The sequence below is a fragment of the Bos indicus genome, chromosome 17 (genome assembly GCF_029378745.1).
Source record: "Bos indicus isolate NIAB-ARS_2022 breed Sahiwal x Tharparkar chromosome 17, NIAB-ARS_B.indTharparkar_mat_pri_1.0, whole genome shotgun sequence".
Lineage (NCBI taxonomy): Eukaryota > Metazoa > Chordata > Mammalia > Artiodactyla > Bovidae > Bos > Bos indicus.
In genome coordinates, this window is record NC_091776.1 from 70,431,120 (window position 1) to 70,449,791 (window position 18,672).

The following is an 18,672-nucleotide window of genomic DNA, read 5'->3' on the forward strand; positions in this document are numbered from 1 at the left end:
CTCCCATCCCCCCCCGCGCGGCCGCCTGTCCTCCCTCGGCGGCGTCCGCGGCGCGAGCCACAGAGCGCCGGGCGAGCCAGCGAGAGGGCGAGAGGCGCTGCTTGCTGCCTGCAGCCTCGGCCGGCCGGCAAGCCAGTGCGCGTGCGCGGCGGCGGCCTCCGCGGCGACCGGAGAGGACGCGCGGGCGAGCGAGCGGAGCGGGAAGCGAGGCCGGGCTCAGCGACATGGGGGACCGCGAGCAGCTGCTGCAGCGGGCGCGGCTGGCCGAGCAGGCGGAGCGCTACGACGACATGGCCTCCGCCATGAAGGCGGTGAGCGCGCCGGGAGCCCGGGCGGTCGGCCGGGGGCCCGGCGTAGGGGAGGGGTGGGCGGCCCGGCGGCAGCCCCTTCGGGCCCGGGGCGAGCCCGCCGCCCGGCTGGGCGCGGCCGCCGGCCCGCAGCCCTCGCTTCCCGCGCCCGCCGCTCGTCCCGCCATTTCTTGCGGCCGGGCGGGGTGGGGTCTCCAGGGAGGGGGCGCAGCGGGGACCCCGCGGGCGGATGGGGGGCGCGGCATCCCAGCTTGGAGCCCCGAATGGGGGAGGGTGCCCGAGGGAACGTGGGGGACCCGCATTCCTCCTCCGGTCCGTTCCGCCAGGCTGGGGCACCCCCTCTCGCTTTCCTCCATGCACCCCAACTTGTAATAAAGAATCACCTAGTGAGTGGCGCCCTGTCTCCACTGGTTTCCGCTGCCACGACCCGAAGTCGGTGTAATCCCGATGCGCTTTCGTTCTGCTCGCCGGAACCACTCTAGTTCCATCCTCCCACGCCCGGGGTCCGCTTTGTGTGCTGAGACCCCTACCCTGCAGTCAGGCGAAGGCGTGGGGCCCCCTCCCATGTCGGATGCCCGTCTGCCTGGAACCCCAAACGGGTTGCGACTCCTGGGCGAGCCGAACCCATGTGCCTTTGCCCGCTCGAGATCCTCGGAGACCCGCCTGCAGCTCCGTTTCCGGGGAAGGAATCGTGGCCGGCCACACCCTGGCCAGTGCCTTGGATTAGACACCACCTGCGTGTCTGAGACCTAGAGTTCCAGCGACCCCCTCACTGCTCTGTCTCCTCGTAGTATTTCATGTCTTCTCTAAATGAACATTACTTCTCTCTGCGTCAAGGTCACAGGGCTAGAGCCACAGTGGGCAACCTGCCCTGTTCACCCAGCGCACAACCTCCTGAGACGGGGGCGGATCCTCTGGGGCCCCACCCTAGACCTGCAGACTCAGATACTCGGGGGGTGGGACTCAGAGCTGCCCTTGACCCATCCCTCAAGGCAAGTGCCAGTGGGTTTAAGGTCAAGAATGACTGTCCTGGGTTATTTAGCTCCTTTGCCCTTTTTTCCTGGCTTGGGAGAAGATTTGGTACTGAAAAATCCTCAAATACAGTGGCTCTCTAAAATTTCAGAGTCATGTGAAAAGCTCCTTTTAAGGCTTTTGTTATTAATACGAACTCTGTTGTTGGGGTCCAAATTTAGGATTATCCAGATAAGGAGGGTATTTGAAGCATTATCTTTTCCATATCCTCCACATCATACCTTGAACCAGGTGTCTGGAAACTACCATCACCACCGCCCATTTGTTGACTCATTGGTTATCTCCAGTTGAGCCCAAGCAGGGTGTTATGGGCTAGATAAGAAGGAGCTTTTCATCCACGCCAGGGACGATGTAGGTTTGGAACCTGAAGTCTATGTAATTCTGAGGGTCTCATAAGAAAAAAGAAGATTTAATAATTTAGCAGATTTTACAGAAATAAGATTGACTATGAGTGCATTTCTTCGCAAGGAGTCCTGAGCTTAATCTTTGGGATAAAGCCACTTCTGTCCACTCAGCAAGCCACACTAAAGTGCGCCTCTTCTCCCTAGTCACTGAGTGGCACTGGGGTTGTGCAGGTTGAGGCTGCTCTCTGGACGTTTTAGTGAGGCCCTCCCCTGTCCTGCCAGTGGGACCTGAAGACTGCAGTGTTGGAAGCCTTTTGGGGACTAAAAAAGGAGCTGGAAACAAAGTGATTGAGATTATGGGAAAATGACTAGAAGGCAGTTGTGGAGCTGTGGGAAACAGGAAATTTGAAATGAGAAGTAAGGGGAGAGTGCAGAGATGTAACAGGAAAGGAATAGAGTTTGCAGAGAAAAAATAATTGGTTTTCTGCTCTTTGTAAGCAGGCTTGAAAAATGCTTTCCTGTAGCCTCCTACTTGTGTCCACAGATTTTCTATGAGACGTTAAGGTAGGATTTTGCAAACGTGTATTGGAAACATAACATCGGTATCAGAAATAATTGGTGGGTTGGATAGGCTGCTGAAAATTGAATCCAAGCTCTAGTCATCTCAGAATTGTGAGACCAGTCCCTCAAGGTAACTCCTGCTAAAACGAGAACTTTTTTGGTCAATATGCCTGTTTCTTCTATTAAAGAAAAATTTTGTCTTATCTAAATTAATGGATATATTTATTGGAAAGGACTCAGCAAGGTCAGTGGAAAACTTTCTCACATTTTACCTAAGTTGATGTTTGAACGTTAAATTTTTAATGTTATTTAGAAGGCTTAGTCCCTATTTCACTAATATCCTAGGCCTGAAATACAGGTTTTGGGAGGATTTGGGATTCTGTTAACTCTCTGGGTTTATGGGGGTTCTCTTTAGGGCAGGTAAGTAGACTGCTGTAAGGCACCTGAGTGAGGGAATGCTCTGATGCAGCCACTCTGTGACCTTGAAGCGCACATCTCTTGTCTCCTGGTCCTCTGAAGGGCAAAACTAGTTATGTTGGTGTTCCTGTCAAATGAGTTTTTAGCTTTCATTTTTCTAACTTGTTTTCTGTTTCCTTTATCATCTAAATGATACCTAATAATATTGCCTGCCTGTAGTGACTGATGTTCCTTATGCTACCAGCGTCACCTGGAGGAGGATGTCGGTAAGGCCTAAAAAAAATCACGCATGTTGAAAACAAAGGTGTTTGTTCACATCAGTTGAGAGCTGCAGTTCCCTGTCTCATCCCCTAATTTGAAGAGGCAAGAAATGTTTTTGAAGTTAAGTAAAGGTGTATCTTCCAGCTCATCTCACACCTAGCTGCTTACATAGAGTGAAACAGTGGAAAGAAAAGTTGTGAAAGATTCGGGAACACAAATCCTTTTCAGACCAGGCTTGGAATGATCTTATACAGTTCATCACCTCATAAAATGAGCCTAGTTTCTCATGAAAACTATAAGATAAACCCATAATGTGGGATAAAAATATTAATGCATAAAACTAAGTGATCTAAGGAAAGAGTAATTGATCAGATAGATTTCTAGTGAATACTCATGGATAGACATCATTCAGTCATGTCACTACCCTTAGTCATACTGAAACGGAGGTGGCAATCATGAAGTTATAAAATGTCAAAATTATTTGGCATGGCGTGGTGTGTTCTAATATTGTTGCACAGTCATTGACAAAGGATGTAGAGAAATACACCTGAAGGACTTGAAGGCTATCTGTAGAAATCTTAAGTGCAGGCAACAAAGCTGCAGCTTTTGAGGCCCAGCCCAGTGCCGTAGCTGTAAGATCTCAGGAAGTAGGGAGTGAGGAAGTGCTCTCTGAAAGGTTAGAGCCCGCTGAGTGTCCTAGGCTGGGACTTAACCCATGTTGCAGATATGGAAACAGGATGATTTTGAGGTGGACCAGAACTGTGATCAGTGTGGCATCATACAGCCACATTGGTACTACTATTTGAAATGTGCGTGAACCATCAAGCTGTGTTGCCCATGTAAGTATCACTTTGTCTTAACAGCTGAGGAAGAAAGAGGGCTCTGCATTAGTCCTGCAATATTCTCAGTTAAAAGACATTCACTTGGTGAGCAGTTTACATAGCTTTGCTGCATTGACATGAGCTGTCCCCATCTGGATTTGGGGTTGCTAAATTATCCCCAAAAGAGCTCCCGCTGTCAAAAACCCCACCTTTCCTTTAAAGAAAACAAAAATATATTTTCTCGTCCTTGTCTGGAACTTAACACTAGTGATAAGACTTCAGTGTCACACTTTACAGAAATAATGACGGGGGGGGTGATACCCCAAGTGTGTGTTCCATGTTACAGTTCATCAGGTTTATTAAATTTACCGTTTCACCTACTAGGCACTCAGTAAAGGGTAGCTTTGATTCCATGTGTACGTTATTTACTCTTGAGAACAACTCTGGATGGATCCTGTTACTAACTCCATTTTACAAACGAGATTTGAAGAGAGAAATTTCCTCAAGGTCGAGCTGTAAAGTGAAGATTTCGGCTCTCAAGTTTAGAGCTCTCCCTTTAACCCAGTGATGATGCCCCATGAGGCTGAGGGATCAAGTTTCTGTCTCGTATACTTTCTGGTCCTTTAGCCATTGTCATCATTGGTCACTTAAGTTCCGAGCTAGTCACATAAGTGGGCTTACTGAACAAATAATTCCCTCTATTAGGTAGAAGTCATTTATGTCAAGTTTAATTAAAAACAGAATCTGCCTCTTATGGGTCTTAGCTACAGCAGGGGAACATAACTGGATTATGCTTGGTCTCTTAAAGACCAGTTTTGTTTTTTTTTTTTTAAGCTTAGGAAGCAAAGTATTAATTGAATTCCTGCTCTGACTTGAGAAGTGCAAGACTATGTTAAATTATAGTTTTAAGAGATTGTTTCTCCATATTGTGTTTAGTATATTTTACAGTCCTAGAGACCCCCTAAGTTTCAGTGTTTAGGTTGGTCAGATTCCCCCAAGTGTCCAGCTTGAAGCCAGTCAAAACTGCCCCTCCTGCTCCTCACCCTGCAGTGGTGTCCCCTCCTTAGTGGTGGGTTTTGGCACTTCTGTGGTTGGAATCCGCACAGCTTCTGAAGATTTCAGACCTGGTGCCTCAGGGCAGTAGTGTGCAGTAACCCTGTTCGGATGGGGTTGTATTTAATGCCGGTCACGGCCCATGAAAATGTCTACTTAAAGCCCAGAGCAAGACAACAGTGGTTTCTTAATGATACAAGGGTAGCTATTTTGACCGATAGTGAGCTTAGAGGGAATAGTCACTAGCTGAACTCACCTGCTGTGAGCTCAAAGCCGGGTCCCTTCCCGGCCTTGGAGGACCTGCAGCTTCTGCCTGGTGAGGACAGAAGGTGGTCTTTCCAGGTCAGGGCAAATGGAGACCAATGATGGGTGCCTTGCCAGTGGGGCACCAGGCAGAATCCTCACTTTGGGGGGCATTAACTTGGGAAAGAATCAGCCTAAAAAAAACCTTTCATTCTTCAAGGTCACTTTTCTTTTTTAAAAATCTATATAGGGTTCTGCCAAAGAGGCTTAAAGACTATCATGTAGTTATGTTTATGTAATTGTTCTTGAGGGTTGTTTTTTGTTTTTTTTTTTTTCTGTTGTAAACTTCTATATCAAAAGCAAGCTTGTTGGTAGCATGCGGGTGTGGGTGGCTGTAATGAGTGGTAGGAGTGTATGTGGCCATGAAGGATGAGAAGGCTTCTTGGGGAGGAGGAGTATCTAAACCTCAGCTTGAGCCATGTGGTCTGGCAGCTCAAGGGTGATTTTTTTTTTTTTTCACTTGTTTGTTCAGTGTTACTTTTGAGGTTGGATGTTTCCCAGATTGAGAACTTTTAAGTTTTCCCAAATAGTTCAGGCGCTATTTTTGGCAGCAGGTCTATTTTTACTCACAAACACATAGCTTATTGCCCTTTGAGTTAGTGGGAGGAGGCCCTTGGGGATTGTTGAATAAGCCAATGGTGTCACAAGAAGATAAATGAACTCGTAACTAGCCAGGTCATTGGATGCTTTCAGAAATGCCATGTGGTCCAGAGCAGAGAAGCGTGAAGGGAGCTGGTGCAGCCAGAGGCTCCCTGGTGAGGACAGACATGAGCAGAATGACTGGCAGGGAGGCCAGTCATCAGAGGAGGTGGGAGGAGAGCCTTCCCAAATGGGAAAGCTTCAACAGTCTTAAGGTTTTCAGGAAGCATCTAAGTAGGATTACCTGGGGTGGGGAGTGGGGCAGGAGAACCAGATGGCAGAGGGGCAGTGAGCAGAGGTGGGGGAGTCCCTCAAAACTGGCGTGGCCATGTGGGGACTTAGTGTCGGGGGAGGGGGGGTGCTGCTCTGGGCACAGCTGGCATGTGATGGACATGAGAGTGTTGGAACCAACATCAGAGGAGAAAGAAGGCTGAGAATCCTTGTCTAGGTCTCTCCTGTCTCGAGAATTCCGTGTCTACTCTTTCTGTTCCTAATTAGCTCTTTGGAAACTTGTGATCCTAGAGATGCAGGAAGTCATCTCTGCCGAATCCACAGGTGGCTGTCCCGCTAGGCTCCTCTGATGGTTGCTTGGGACAAGCAGTTCCTACTTTCCTGCCCTGCATCGCATTGCCCTCAGGATCTACCCCTCTTAGTGGGTGACCAGACTTGTCTTTAAGTATCCTGGCTCCTGTATTTTGGAAGTTGAAGTGTTGAGAATTCGCACTAGCAAACATTAGCAAAGGTTATTTGCAGTAAGTATCAACAGCCAAGACTGGCTATAAATCTTGATTTACAACAGGCCATCGGATTTCACCTCAGTCTATAATTTTCCAATCTGGGGAAAAGTCCCAATTTTCTTTAGTTATCTGATCAAGTAATAAAGCTAGCTTCCTCTCAAAAGTTTGCTTTTGTTAGCCAAGTTGTAATCCAGGAGTATTAAAAAACACTATATTTAAACATATGCAGTTGTTTCCTAGGTAGGCCCTGGCTGGGGTTCTGAGAACAATGCTTGTTTAGCTGTTAGTCACACTCAGCTGATGCCGATAGTGATTCATTCAGACTGGCAGGCGACCAGGTGATCGTTACATAAACACTGACACTCCTAGGCCCTAGTGTTTCTTGTGAAGGTGTCATTACAAATATTGCCCAGTAGCCTTTTTTGGCGGTTTATTCTGGATGGAGAAGGGATCAGACCTGTGGATTCCTGGGACCCACAGATGCACCCCCATGGTACAGCACCAGCCTCAGGCCTTCACCGCACCTGTTACTGTTCAGGAGAAACAGTCCTAGGGTTTTAGAGCTGAAGAAATCCTTGGAGGTTGTTTGGGCTGGCTTCACTGATTTGACTTTTGATGCCCAGAAAAGTTGTATTCTGTTGAAGGTCACACAACTAGTTCAGGCTATGCTCCAGATGTCTTAGGATTTTTCTGAGTAATGATACTGCCTCTTATACAAACACTGTGTGATATATAAATATTTCAGGTATGCACTCAATTTTAATGATATACTCTGGGGACGTATCTTGAGGTGTCTTTGCAATAGCCCAACAAAAGCAGTTTTATTGGTCACAGGATGAAGTATATTATATAGTGACTCCTTATGGATGTCACTTGCACTTTAATATCAAGTGGCCTTAGTTGGGCTTTGCTTACTGGAAGATCTGAGGAGCTTTCCAAATTCTGTTCTTGCCTCACATTTTGTTTTATGCAATATTGTCCTAGAAAAGTGTCATTCTAAAGGATTCAGGCATTCTGAGATTTGTCATAGTATTTGAGATAGAATTTTGATTTATATGGGTTGCTTCCATAAAAGGCCAAATTATCAGGAAAATATAAAATCTTTTTATACTTACAGTAAAGCAATGTGAGTATGTGAGTGTCTAAAGGCAGTCTTTGGAGAACACCAGTGGGGTTCCAGGTCTTGAGGGACCTGGGAATGTGGATGAGTAGAGAATAGGGGATTACTTCAGACCTGTGTGGACACCACTCCTATCTCTGTGATGGTACCGAGGAGCCCAGCTTGTGGGCAAGCCTCCTGGGGAATGTCGGGCGGCTTGCAGCTGAAGATGCTGTGGAGAATGAAGTGTGGTTGGGTTGATGGACTGGGCAGAAGAGAAGACCATCCCCGGCTAAGGTCTTGTAGCAGAAGAGGAAGAGTCCTGGGGATAGGGAAGTAGGGAAAGTTAGAAGAGGGAGGGTGTTTATATTTTGTCTGGGATTTATTGAGGAGGGAAGTGGTGATAGACAATTGCTTGTTTCACTTTTTAAGAACTTGGCACAAGGCCTGAATTATGAATCTCTCAAAGTTCTTACTGCTAATATATTTGAGTTGGTATCTGCCTCTTCTGTTAGACTGTAGTCTCCCTTGAGACTATAGGGTCCTTGTCCAGTTGGTTTTTCTTGTGTGGCTTCTCTAATTCTGTTTCATTTTGGATACTTTTTGTCCATAGTGTGCGGCATGTAGCATCTTAGTTCCCTGACCAAGGGATCGAACCCGTGCCCCCTGCACTGGGAGCATGGAATCTTAACAATGGGATCACCAGGGAAGTACCACATAATCCTGTTTTTCAGGAGGCTTGTTGACGGGGTTGAAGGGAAGATCTCTCTCCCAGGTTTTCGAATTTGGGTCTCAGTGTTTATCTTTTGGGGATGTTGCAGGTGACTGAGCTCAATGAACCTCTCTCCAACGAAGACCGAAACCTCCTCTCCGTGGCCTACAAGAACGTGGTTGGTGCCCGGCGGTCTTCCTGGAGGGTCATCAGCAGCATCGAGCAGAAGACCATGGCTGATGGGAATGAGAAGAAGCTGGAGAAGGTGAAGGCCTACCGGGAGAAGATTGAGAAGGAGCTGGAGACAGTGTGCAACGACGTGCTGGCGCTGCTGGACAAGTTCCTCATCAAGAACTGCAATGACTTCCAGTACGAGAGCAAGGTCTTCTACCTGAAGATGAAGGGCGACTACTACCGCTACCTGGCCGAGGTGGCTTCTGGCGAGAAGAAGAACAGTGTGGTGGAGGCCTCAGAGGCGGCCTACAAGGAAGCCTTCGAGATCAGCAAGGAGCACATGCAGCCCACACACCCCATCCGGCTGGGCCTGGCCCTCAACTTCTCCGTGTTCTACTACGAGATCCAGAATGCGCCTGAGCAGGCCTGCCTCCTAGCCAAACAAGCCTTCGACGACGCCATAGCCGAGCTGGACACACTAAACGAGGATTCCTATAAGGACTCCACGCTCATCATGCAGCTGCTGCGAGACAACCTCACCCTCTGGACGAGCGACCAGCAGGACGAGGAAGCCGGAGAAGGCAACTGAGCGCCTTGGCCCGCCCCGCCCCCGCCCCATCACCACCAGTCCCCTCTCGCCACACTCACTAAGTATCCAGTGCTCAACCTATCTGTACGGCAGCACAGCTACTCAGACCTGCTGTCCGCCCCCGGGAAGCAGTTCCAGATAAATTAATTCATGGGCATCGCTGGACTGACGGTTGCTTTGAGCCCACAGGAGCTCCCTTTTTGGATCGTGCAGACAGGTGCGTTCTGAAGGAGGCATTGTCGTTTGCTTGCCTGTCTAGGTGAATTGCAGGCGAAAGCCTCAGAAAGTTAGAGAGGAGAATTAGCCACACAGGCTACAGTTGGTATTTAAATGGTCCACTTCAAACCAGCTGCTAGTGTTTTGTTAAAGCAGTACATCTGTGCATGCAAAAGTGAATTCACCCCTCCCTCTTCTTTCTTAGCTAATGGAAAACCATTAAGGGAAGCTGGGACGAGAGACCACTTGCTCCTTTCCATCAGCTTAATAATTAACTTTAACGTGAGGTTTCAGTAGCACCTTGTTCGCCTCTTTAAATTATGACGTGCACAAACCTTCTTTTCAATGCAATGCATCTAAAGTTTTGATACCTGTAACTTTTTTTTTTGGTTGCAATTGTTTAAGAATCATGGATTTATTTTTTGTAACTCTTTGGCTATCGTCCTTGTGTATCCTGACAGCGCCATGTGTGTCAGCCCATGTCAATCAAGATGGGTGATTATGAAATGCCAGACTCCTAAATTAAATGTTTTGGAATTCAGTGGGTAAATAAAAATGCTGCTTTGGGGATATTACCTCTATGTGTATGGTCTTCATTTCTCTCACTCTTGAAGAGCTGTTGCAGCTCCCTGCTCTGAACCCTGATTCGATCTCTCCAAACTCCAAAGCATTTCTGGAATAGGGAGTCTGTGCCCCCTGATTCCATCACAGGTTTTGCGGCATACACATAAGACTCATGAATTTTAAGTAGTTTTCTCTGAACCCAGCTAATGTGGCCTCTCTGGTCCCCTTTTCCTGTTGCTGGTTCCTTTAAACGGAAGACCCTAGTGCATCTTCTGAGGCACAGCCCCTCTGGAAGGTGGGTCTGTGTGCTGACTTCAAGGATGTAGCTCCAGCCACCCCACAGAACGTTGGTTGCTTTTTAACACATAAAGTAGGTACGTGTTCACCATTTTTCTTAATATTTTTTCTGCACTATGTGGAATAAAATGTTAACTAGGGACACAGCTTGGACACCCAATACAATCTTTAGCAATCATTATTAAGAAAGCTCTGAGTATTCTTTAAAATAGGGTAACAGAACTCCATCTGAGTTTTAAGAACAAGAAAGGCCTGGCCCCTAGTGTACTCCCCGCGCACCGCCCCTGCCCCCCGCCCAATCTGCCTCCTCCCCAGGCTGCTCCTGAAGCCCTGTGTCACCAACTAGACCCTTGAACTCCAGCCCCTTATGATTTCTGGCACTGCCAGCCTGGTACTCGGGACTGGATATGCTTGTCAAGCGGGTTGGTTCAGTCACACGAAGGCCCTAAGCACCTTAGGGCCTTCTCGACTGAAGCTTAACGCTAGGCTGGTGAAGGTGGCCATGCCCAGTCTCTGTCCTTGGTCCTACGTTGTGGAGCACAGAACTCGTCAGCACGGACACTTAACCTGTTTTCTCATCCTGATAGACCCAATGATAATGAGTTGTCCTCAGGAAGCTATTTCAGGTTGACCTAATTGCTAGCAAAAATCATTACTGAGTTTTGCTTCAATTAGTAGGTCAGGTATTTTAAAGCTACAAGCTTTATGTGGCTAAGGCACTTGGCTTTGATGAAAATACTTCAAATTTTCTAATTTGAAGTTTCTAATGTAAGTTCTTACATTAGGAATGCCCCTCACAAAAGGGGATTTAGAAAAAGCATTCACATTTTCACTTCACAGCCATCTTATGAAAAATTGTGTTCCCTTACAGGGGGAGGAAATAGGTGCAGAGCTGGCGGACCTCTGGAATCATAGGACAGCCTCTGCCCATGACCTAAGGCTGTCTTCATCCACAGTCTCTGATTCAGAGTCCTAACTGCCCCTGGTGGGCCCCAGGCAGCTGACAACCTTCTAGGTTCAGGTCCCTCATCTAATTTGGAATAAAAGTTTTAATTCAACTCTTAAGTACCATGTGCAAGGCATCCTCTTGGGTCTGGGAACATGGTGTGGGGAAGTATGGACACATAATTCCAGTCAACCCCACAAGTAATAAACAGGGTTCTTTGAGAGGACCTGAAATTACACATGATGTAAAGCTGAAAGCATCTCTGTTGCGTGGTCTCAAAGGCTTTCAGTTCTGCATGCTCTGATGTTTTAAAACTTGTCAAGATCAAAGGAAAATGATAAAAAGCTTGTCAAGATAAATTTATGGAATGAAATAGGATCATCTCAGTGTTACCACAGGGGAAATGAGACCAGAGAAATGAATAGAGTCACACTGCAAAGTTAGTGCCAGAACTGAGGTTAGCATTCAGATCCCCGGAATCCTTGTTCATGGTTTTTTTTTCACTGGGCTACAGTCTTGGGGTTGAGAATAAAAAATGGATGTCACACACATCTTGTTCTGGGGCACTTTTCAGTGCTTTTAATATTTCACTTACAGTTCAACGAAATACACTTGGCAAGGAACATCTCTAAGAGTATTGGTGCTAATACTCAGATTTTCAGTAACTCCTCAAACCCTGCTCAAAGGTCCATTTGTTTGATTTGGAGGAAAGGGGAGGATTCTTGATAATGGCGCTATTGTCGGGTACATACTTGGCCATCTCAGATCACTTGGGATTGGGAAGCTCAGGGCGCTGCTTGGTTCTGCAAAGTAGGCTGCATTCCACTGTGCCAAGGGAGTCCTTGGTTCTCAGAAGGACCCCCCCTCCCCCCAAGCCCCAGCTATGGGGCAGGCCCAGGCACTGAGTCACAGCTGGGTGGGACTGAGTAGATCATCTTCTGTTACAAAACGCAGATGTTAGGCTGATGGGCACAACCATTTTGAACACCTTCTGTGTTCCAGACACTAAGTACCTGGTCTCTGAGTCTTTACAGAGACCCTGGAAGATAGGAATGGTTTAAGCGCCTCACAGCTTGTGGGAAAACGAACTTGACAGTGGATTCCTTCATCTTTAGCTCCCCCCGGGCTCCTGTACTGTGGGTCTGCACCACATGACGGCATTTATCACCTGTCTTGTCAACAACCCGTTACCTACCATGTGGTAGGCACTGGTCAGGGTGCTGGGGGGGTGAATACCTTGGTGAATTACCTGTCCTTGTGGGGCTAAAACTAGGGCGGGGGGTACAATACAAACATAATATAATAACTATAAAGATAACACTCAAGTTCTCAGGGCCTAGCACACAGCTCAGAGTAAGAATTTGTTGACTTCATGAGTAAATGACTGACCTGAGACCAAAATTTTGAAAAGTGAACAGAAGGAATCCTTCGTTTTCACACCCAAATCTACCAATGAGCCACTTAAGAAACTGAGGGTCGGGACTTCCCTGGCAGTCCGGTGGTTAACATTCCATGCTTCCAGTGCAAGGTGCACGGATTCGATCCCTGGTCAGGAAATTAATATCCTGTATGCCTAGTGGTGTAGCCAAAAAAAAAAAAAAGAAAAACCAAACAGAGTCATGAGTCCTTGAGCTTAGTTCTAACATCACCTATAAACTGGTTTGAGCATGTCCTGACTTCTCAGCAGCCTCTAAAAACGAGCCGGATGCTTGGGGTGGTCTCTGGGTACTTTTGCATTTTGGAGATTCTATGATTCTGTTATTTTCAACTGCCCTGGGATGGTCCCCATCCTCTTCCTGGCCTTTTTCCTGCTTTCCCCCTCCCTTTTCCTTCCGCCCTTCACATTTGTCCCTTTTGCATCCGCCCTCCACACCCCACTTTGCTTTCCTGGCCACCCCCTAGTTCCACCAAGAGGGTTTCCATGGCAATCATCTCCTGGAAGTGACATCACTCATCTCCTAGGCAACAGTTTCTAAGGCAGTGACATCATCCAATCACCATGGCAACCCTCCAGGAGGATAGTTCTGCAGTAAAATGGGCAAATAGAATTCTTATGTATTTCTGGGGGCTTGGGGGGGCAAGGTAGGGAGCTATTACAAAGATCTCAAGAACCAGATGTAAAAGCTTTGGGCCTGTAGGGAAAAAAATGGGAAGCCAATGTGGGGGCTGGAAAAGCAGCTCTGGAATAAAGCCCTTCTCCTTTCTAATAACTAGGTTGACCATTTAATATGTCACCAAATTGGGACACTGGGGAGCAAATAAGAGCACTATGATTGTTATACCGGATGACAGGTGGAAACTGGGCCTCCCCCAGCAAACCAGGGCATGTGGCTCCCGCCTAGGTCAGGCTGCTGCTGCTGCTGCTGCTAAGTCGCTTCAGTTGTGTCCGACTCTGTGCGACCCCATAGACGGCAGCCCACCAGGCTCCACTGTCCCTGGGATTCTCCAGGCAAGAACACTGGAGTGGGTTGCCATTTCCTTCTCCAATGCATGAAAGTGAAAAGTGAAAGTGAAGTTGCTCAGTCGTGTCCGACTCTTAGCGACTCAATGGACTGCAGCCTACCAGGCTCCTCGGTCCATGGGATTTGCCAGGCAAGAGTACTGGCGTGGGCTGCCATTGCCTTCTCCGGGTCAGGCTAGTGCCTGGCTTTACTTCCTCACCTGTGGCTCATCCCACAAGCATCGATTCTGCTCTTCTGTGTGCAGGCACGGGGTATACCACAGTGAGCAAAACCCACCTAACAGAACTCACAGTTGTGTGTGTGTGTGTGTGGTGAGGGGCTGGGGTAACACGCAGTCACCAGGTGAGTGCTGCAGTGCAGACTGAATGCAGTGCTCAGAAGGGAAGGTGCAGAGCCCCAGGGGTGGGTTCACCACGGGTGCCTGCAGCAGCTGTGGCAGGAGGGGCCTTGGTAAGGGGGGTGGGATGGCGTAGGTGGGGAGAAGTCTGTTCGGCAGAGGGAACAGCATCTGCAAAGGGAGTGTGCAGAGCACCAAGAATGGAAAGGAAGCTGTGTCAGACTGCAGGGCAGGAGGGAGTGGGCAGGCAGGAAATGAGAGTGGAGAGGTGGCCAGAGCACTGGGCACCCCCGTGGATGTGTTCAGAGGAGCAGGAGACACAATCCTGTTAGCATCTTCAAAATCTGGTTGCAATGTGGGGCAGAGTAGGGGAGCAGTTTGCCCAGGAGGGAGATTGGCGCAGGGGAGCTGGGTGATGGCAGGCAGATGGAGGATAAGGAGCATATATTTGGGAGACGGAGCTGACAGGATTTCCAAGGGCCACTTTCTTCATCTTCGCCACTATCATCTGTGCTTTAGGGCCCTTCCCCAGGCTGCTCTCCGCAGGAGGAGTGACCTCTGTGCCTCAGCTTCCCTTCTGTAAAATGGGGATAATGACAGTAGGCGTTCCCACCCCACTGATTTGTGCTGAGGCTGAATGAAGTGAGTAAAGCGATCAGAATGGTTTTCCAGTATAGACTGGATGGATGGGTGTCAGCAGCTATCAGGATGAGGGCAGGAGGGTGGGAGTGTGGGTGTGCGCGTGACACACGGCCTGTGGGACAGAGGTGGGAGAGGCGGGGCAAGGATACGAGGACTGGCTGATGGCCGAGGGAGAAGCCTCCTCCTCACCAGCTGGCCTCCGGGAAGACAGCACATTTTGCACTCCTCCTTCCAATCCTACGCCTGCTGCAGGTGGAGGAAGATGAGCCTGGCCTCCCTTGGGAAAAGGGCATCTTAGAAAAAGCCTGGAAGCAAGCAGTTCACACCCATGAGGCTAAAGCCTGGGGGCAGGGGTGGTGCAAGGGAGTAAGAGCTCTGCACACAGGCACCCGCCCCATCCACCTCCCCGTCGACTCCGCCACCCCCCCAACCCCGCCCCACCCCAACGCCTTGCTATTAAACAGTCAGGGTTTTGCTTTCACCTCCATCATTGCCGGGAGAAATATCAATAACCTCAGATGTGCAGATGACACTACCCTTATGGCTCTTGATGAAAGTGAAAGAGGAGAGTGAAAAGTTGGCTTAAACTTTTAAGCCAACTTAAACAGAAAATGAAGATCATGGCATCCGGTCCCATCACTTCATGGCAAATAGATGGGGAAACAGTGGCAACAGTGGCTGACTTTCTTTTTCTGGGCTCCAAAATCACCGCAGATGGTGATTGCAGTCATGAAATTAAAAGATGCTTACTGCTTGGAAGGAAAGTTATGACTAACCTAGACAGCATATTAAAAAGCAGAGACGTTACTTTGCCAACAAAGTTCCGTCTAGTCAAGGCTATGGTTTTTCCAGTAGTCGTGTATGGATGTGAGAGTTGAACTATAAAGAAAGCTGAGCGCAGAATTGATACTTTTGAACTGTGGTGTCGGAGAAGATTCTTGAGAGTCCCTTGGACTGCAAGGAGATCCAACCAGTCCATCCTAAAGGAGATCAGTCCTGCGTGTTTATTGGAAGGACTGATGCTGAAGCTGAAACTCCAATACTTTGGCCACCTGATCCGAAGAGCTGACTCATTTGAAAAGACCGCAATGCTGGGAAAGACTGAAGGCAGGAGGAGAAGGGGACGACAGAGGATGAGATGGTTGGATGGCATCACCAATTCAAAGGACATGAGTTTGGGTAAACTCTGGGAGTTGGTGATGGAAAGGGAGGCCTGGCGTGCTGCGGTTCATGGGGTCGCAAAGAGTCAGACACGACTGAACAACTGAACTGATAGGATCCTAAAGACACAGGCCACCTTGAGTTGCAAAAAGAGTGAATTAACAAGAGGACTGGGCCCTATGATGCCAGCACACACATATACAGACATACTTACTCACCCCTGCTTCCTCTGCGTATATTCATCAGGGTTCAGCCAGAGAAATGGTACCAATAGGAGATGCACATTAAGAGATTTATTGCAAAGAGTTGACTTATGTGAGTGTGGAGCTGGCGAAGTGAGTGTGAAATCGTGAGGTTCAGGCTGGAACTCCTGCCAAGGGCGGGAGCTACTGTCCAAGGGCAGAATAACTTCTTCCTCAGGGAAGCCTCTGCTCGGGTTCTTAAGCTCTGTCCTTCCAAATGGGACTGAATCAGGCCCATCCAGATTAGCCAGGATAATCTCCCTTAAGGTCAATTGACTTAATTGCATCTACCTTCATCACGACACCAAGATTAGGGTTTGATTGTATAACCGGGGACTGTAACCTGGCCAAGCTGACACAGTAAACAAGACTGTCACACTCAGCTTGTAGCTAGACATGCTTTGGGAGGCATGTGCGAAGCTGCTTTATGTTTATTAATGTGAGTAGTTACTGAGCATTAACATGTGTTAGGCAATGTACCAAGTGATTTCCATGCAGGTATCAGTGAATCCCCAAAGTTTCCTGTAAGAGCAGGTGCCCTTCTTGTACCTAATTCTGTAGGTAAGGAAACAGCCTCAGACAGGTGAGGACCCCTTGGGATGTCAGGTGTCCGGCCCCTCCCTGTTGGCCTGTCCTCTCTCGCTTTGTCTCTTCTCCTGGACCAGAAGCCAGAATTCAAATCGCATGATGTGAGGCGATCCTGAATTTCCGGCCTTCGGTTCTCTGCGAGGTGGTTCCATCCTTCCAGACTTTTCTGGGCTGAGGGCTGAAGCAAGAGGCCATTGTGGGAGCACTTTCTCAGTCCTTTGCCGCCACCTAGGGGGCTCGCCGGAGTTCGCTACGCTCCATACAGGCCCTGGGAAGGCAGATGAGTTGGCGGGTAAGCTGCCAGGACCAGCAGGGTGGGGGGAGGGAGTAGGTGGAGGCCAGTGTGGGCTCAGTACAGACACAAAGAAAACCCCACTGGCTCCTGTCCCCACCTGCTCACTTAGGTCCCCCAGGTCCCTGAAGAGTCCTCCAGGATTTCTGGGGCCCCAGGCATATTGAGGTTTCCATCACTGTGGAGCTCTGTGCTGGCCTGCCCCTGAGAGGCCCTGTCCATCCCCTGCTGAAGCTGGAAGCCCAGGATGCTTGGGTTCTAAGGAAGCCTGGAACCTCTCTCTCCAACAGGTCGCCTGATTGGCCTGCAGCACGGCTCAGGCTCCTGAGGGGACGCGCCTGTTCTGCTCTGGAGGAGGAGACCCAGGGGTGAAGGGAAAATCCGCCATTCTCCAGCTGTTGCTGTTGTTGCTGGTCAGTCACTGTCCGGTCCACCCTTTGGGACCGCATGGACTGTAGCACGCCAGTCTCCTCTGTCCTCCACCATCTCCTGGATTTTGTTCAAATTCATGTCCATTGAGTTTGTGATACTATCCAACCATCTCATCCTCTGTCATCCCCTTCTCCTGCCTTCAATCTTTCCCAGTATCAGGATCTTTTCCAGTGAGTCTGCTCTTTGCATCAGGTGGCCAAAGTATTGGAGCTTCAGCTTCAGCATCAGTCCTTCCAATGAATATTTAGGATTGATTTCCTTTAGGATGGACTGGTTGGATCTCCTTGCAGTCCAAGGGACTCTCGAGAGTCTTCTCCAGCACCACAATTTGAAAATATCAATTCTTTGGCTCTCAGCCTTCTTTATGGTCCAACTCTCACATCTGTACATGACTATTGGAAAGACCAGAGCTTTGACTCTACAGATCTTTGTCGGCAAAGTGATGTCTCAGCTTTTTAATATGCTGTCTACGACGTTGTTACTGCTTTCCTTCCAAGGAGCTGCTGCTGCTGCTAAGTCACTTCAGTCGTGTCCGACTCTGTGTGACCCCATAGACGGCGGCCCACCAGAAAGGAGCAAGAGTCTTTTAATTTCTCCAGCCTTAGTCCAGCCTCTATCCCCGCCCACCCACCGACCCCTCCCACCACATCCCCTTATCCACCCGTCGCCCCGCCCTTAGCCCTTGCCCCGCCCCCATCGCCGTCCCCACCACCGACCCCGCCCTCCCGCGCCCCCCACCAATGGCCCCGCCCACAGCCCTTACCCCGCCCCTCGACCCTGCCCCTCCGTTCAGAGTGAGGCCACTAGGTGACCCAGCGGACCGCGTAAGGTCGCGGCCACAGGCTCTGTGGAACCCTTTCGTGGTGGGTGAGTTGGCATGAAGTGAGCGGGAGGTGGAGGCCAAGGCTGAGAGGCCATGGCAACCCCCGCAGCCGCCGACCTGCCAGTCAATGTCGTCAGCCGTCTATAGTCCAGTCACTCAGCCTGTCAATCCTGCCAGCAAGCCTGTCAGTCACCTGTCAGTTCTGTCCGTCAACCTGTCAGCTCCTTCAGCCAGTCAGCCAGCCTGTCAGTCCAGTCAGCCTGTCATTTCTGTCAACCATCCTATCAGCCAGTTTGTCAGCCAATCTGTCGGTCCCGTCAGTCGGTCAGCCAGTCAGTAGGTCAGTTGGTCAGGTCACACGGCCGCACTTTCCCGTCGGCCCTTGTGCCATCTCGGGGCTCTGTCGTCGTCGAGGCCGAGGGTCCGTGGGGACGAGAGGAGCTCGGCGGCGGGACCCTGACCTGGCGGCGGACCCGGCGGGGCTTCTGCGGGCGCCGCAGCCGGGGGAGTGGGGGTCACCACCCGGCTTCGGTGGCTTCCCAGGGTCGACGGAGGGACTTAGAGAAGGAGGGGCGGCTTGACCAGACCACGTCCTTGCTCCTGCTAGGGCTTCAGTGATT

General features: G+C 49.5%; 1 protein-coding gene across 1 annotated transcript; it reads left to right on the forward strand.

Annotated features, from left to right (window-relative positions):
* Positions 1 to 19: 19 nt before the first annotated feature.
* YWHAH (tyrosine 3-monooxygenase/tryptophan 5-monooxygenase activation protein eta) lies at positions 20 to 9,841 on the forward strand. The gene is made up of 2 exons (XM_070769905.1): positions 20 to 311; positions 8,397 to 9,841. The coding sequence occupies exons 1-2, from the start codon at positions 225 to 227 to the stop codon at positions 9,048 to 9,050; spliced, it is 741 nt and encodes a 246-aa protein (XP_070626006.1). The 5' UTR covers positions 20 to 224; the 3' UTR covers positions 9,051 to 9,841.
* The last annotated feature ends 8,831 nt before the right edge of the window (positions 9,842 to 18,672 follow it).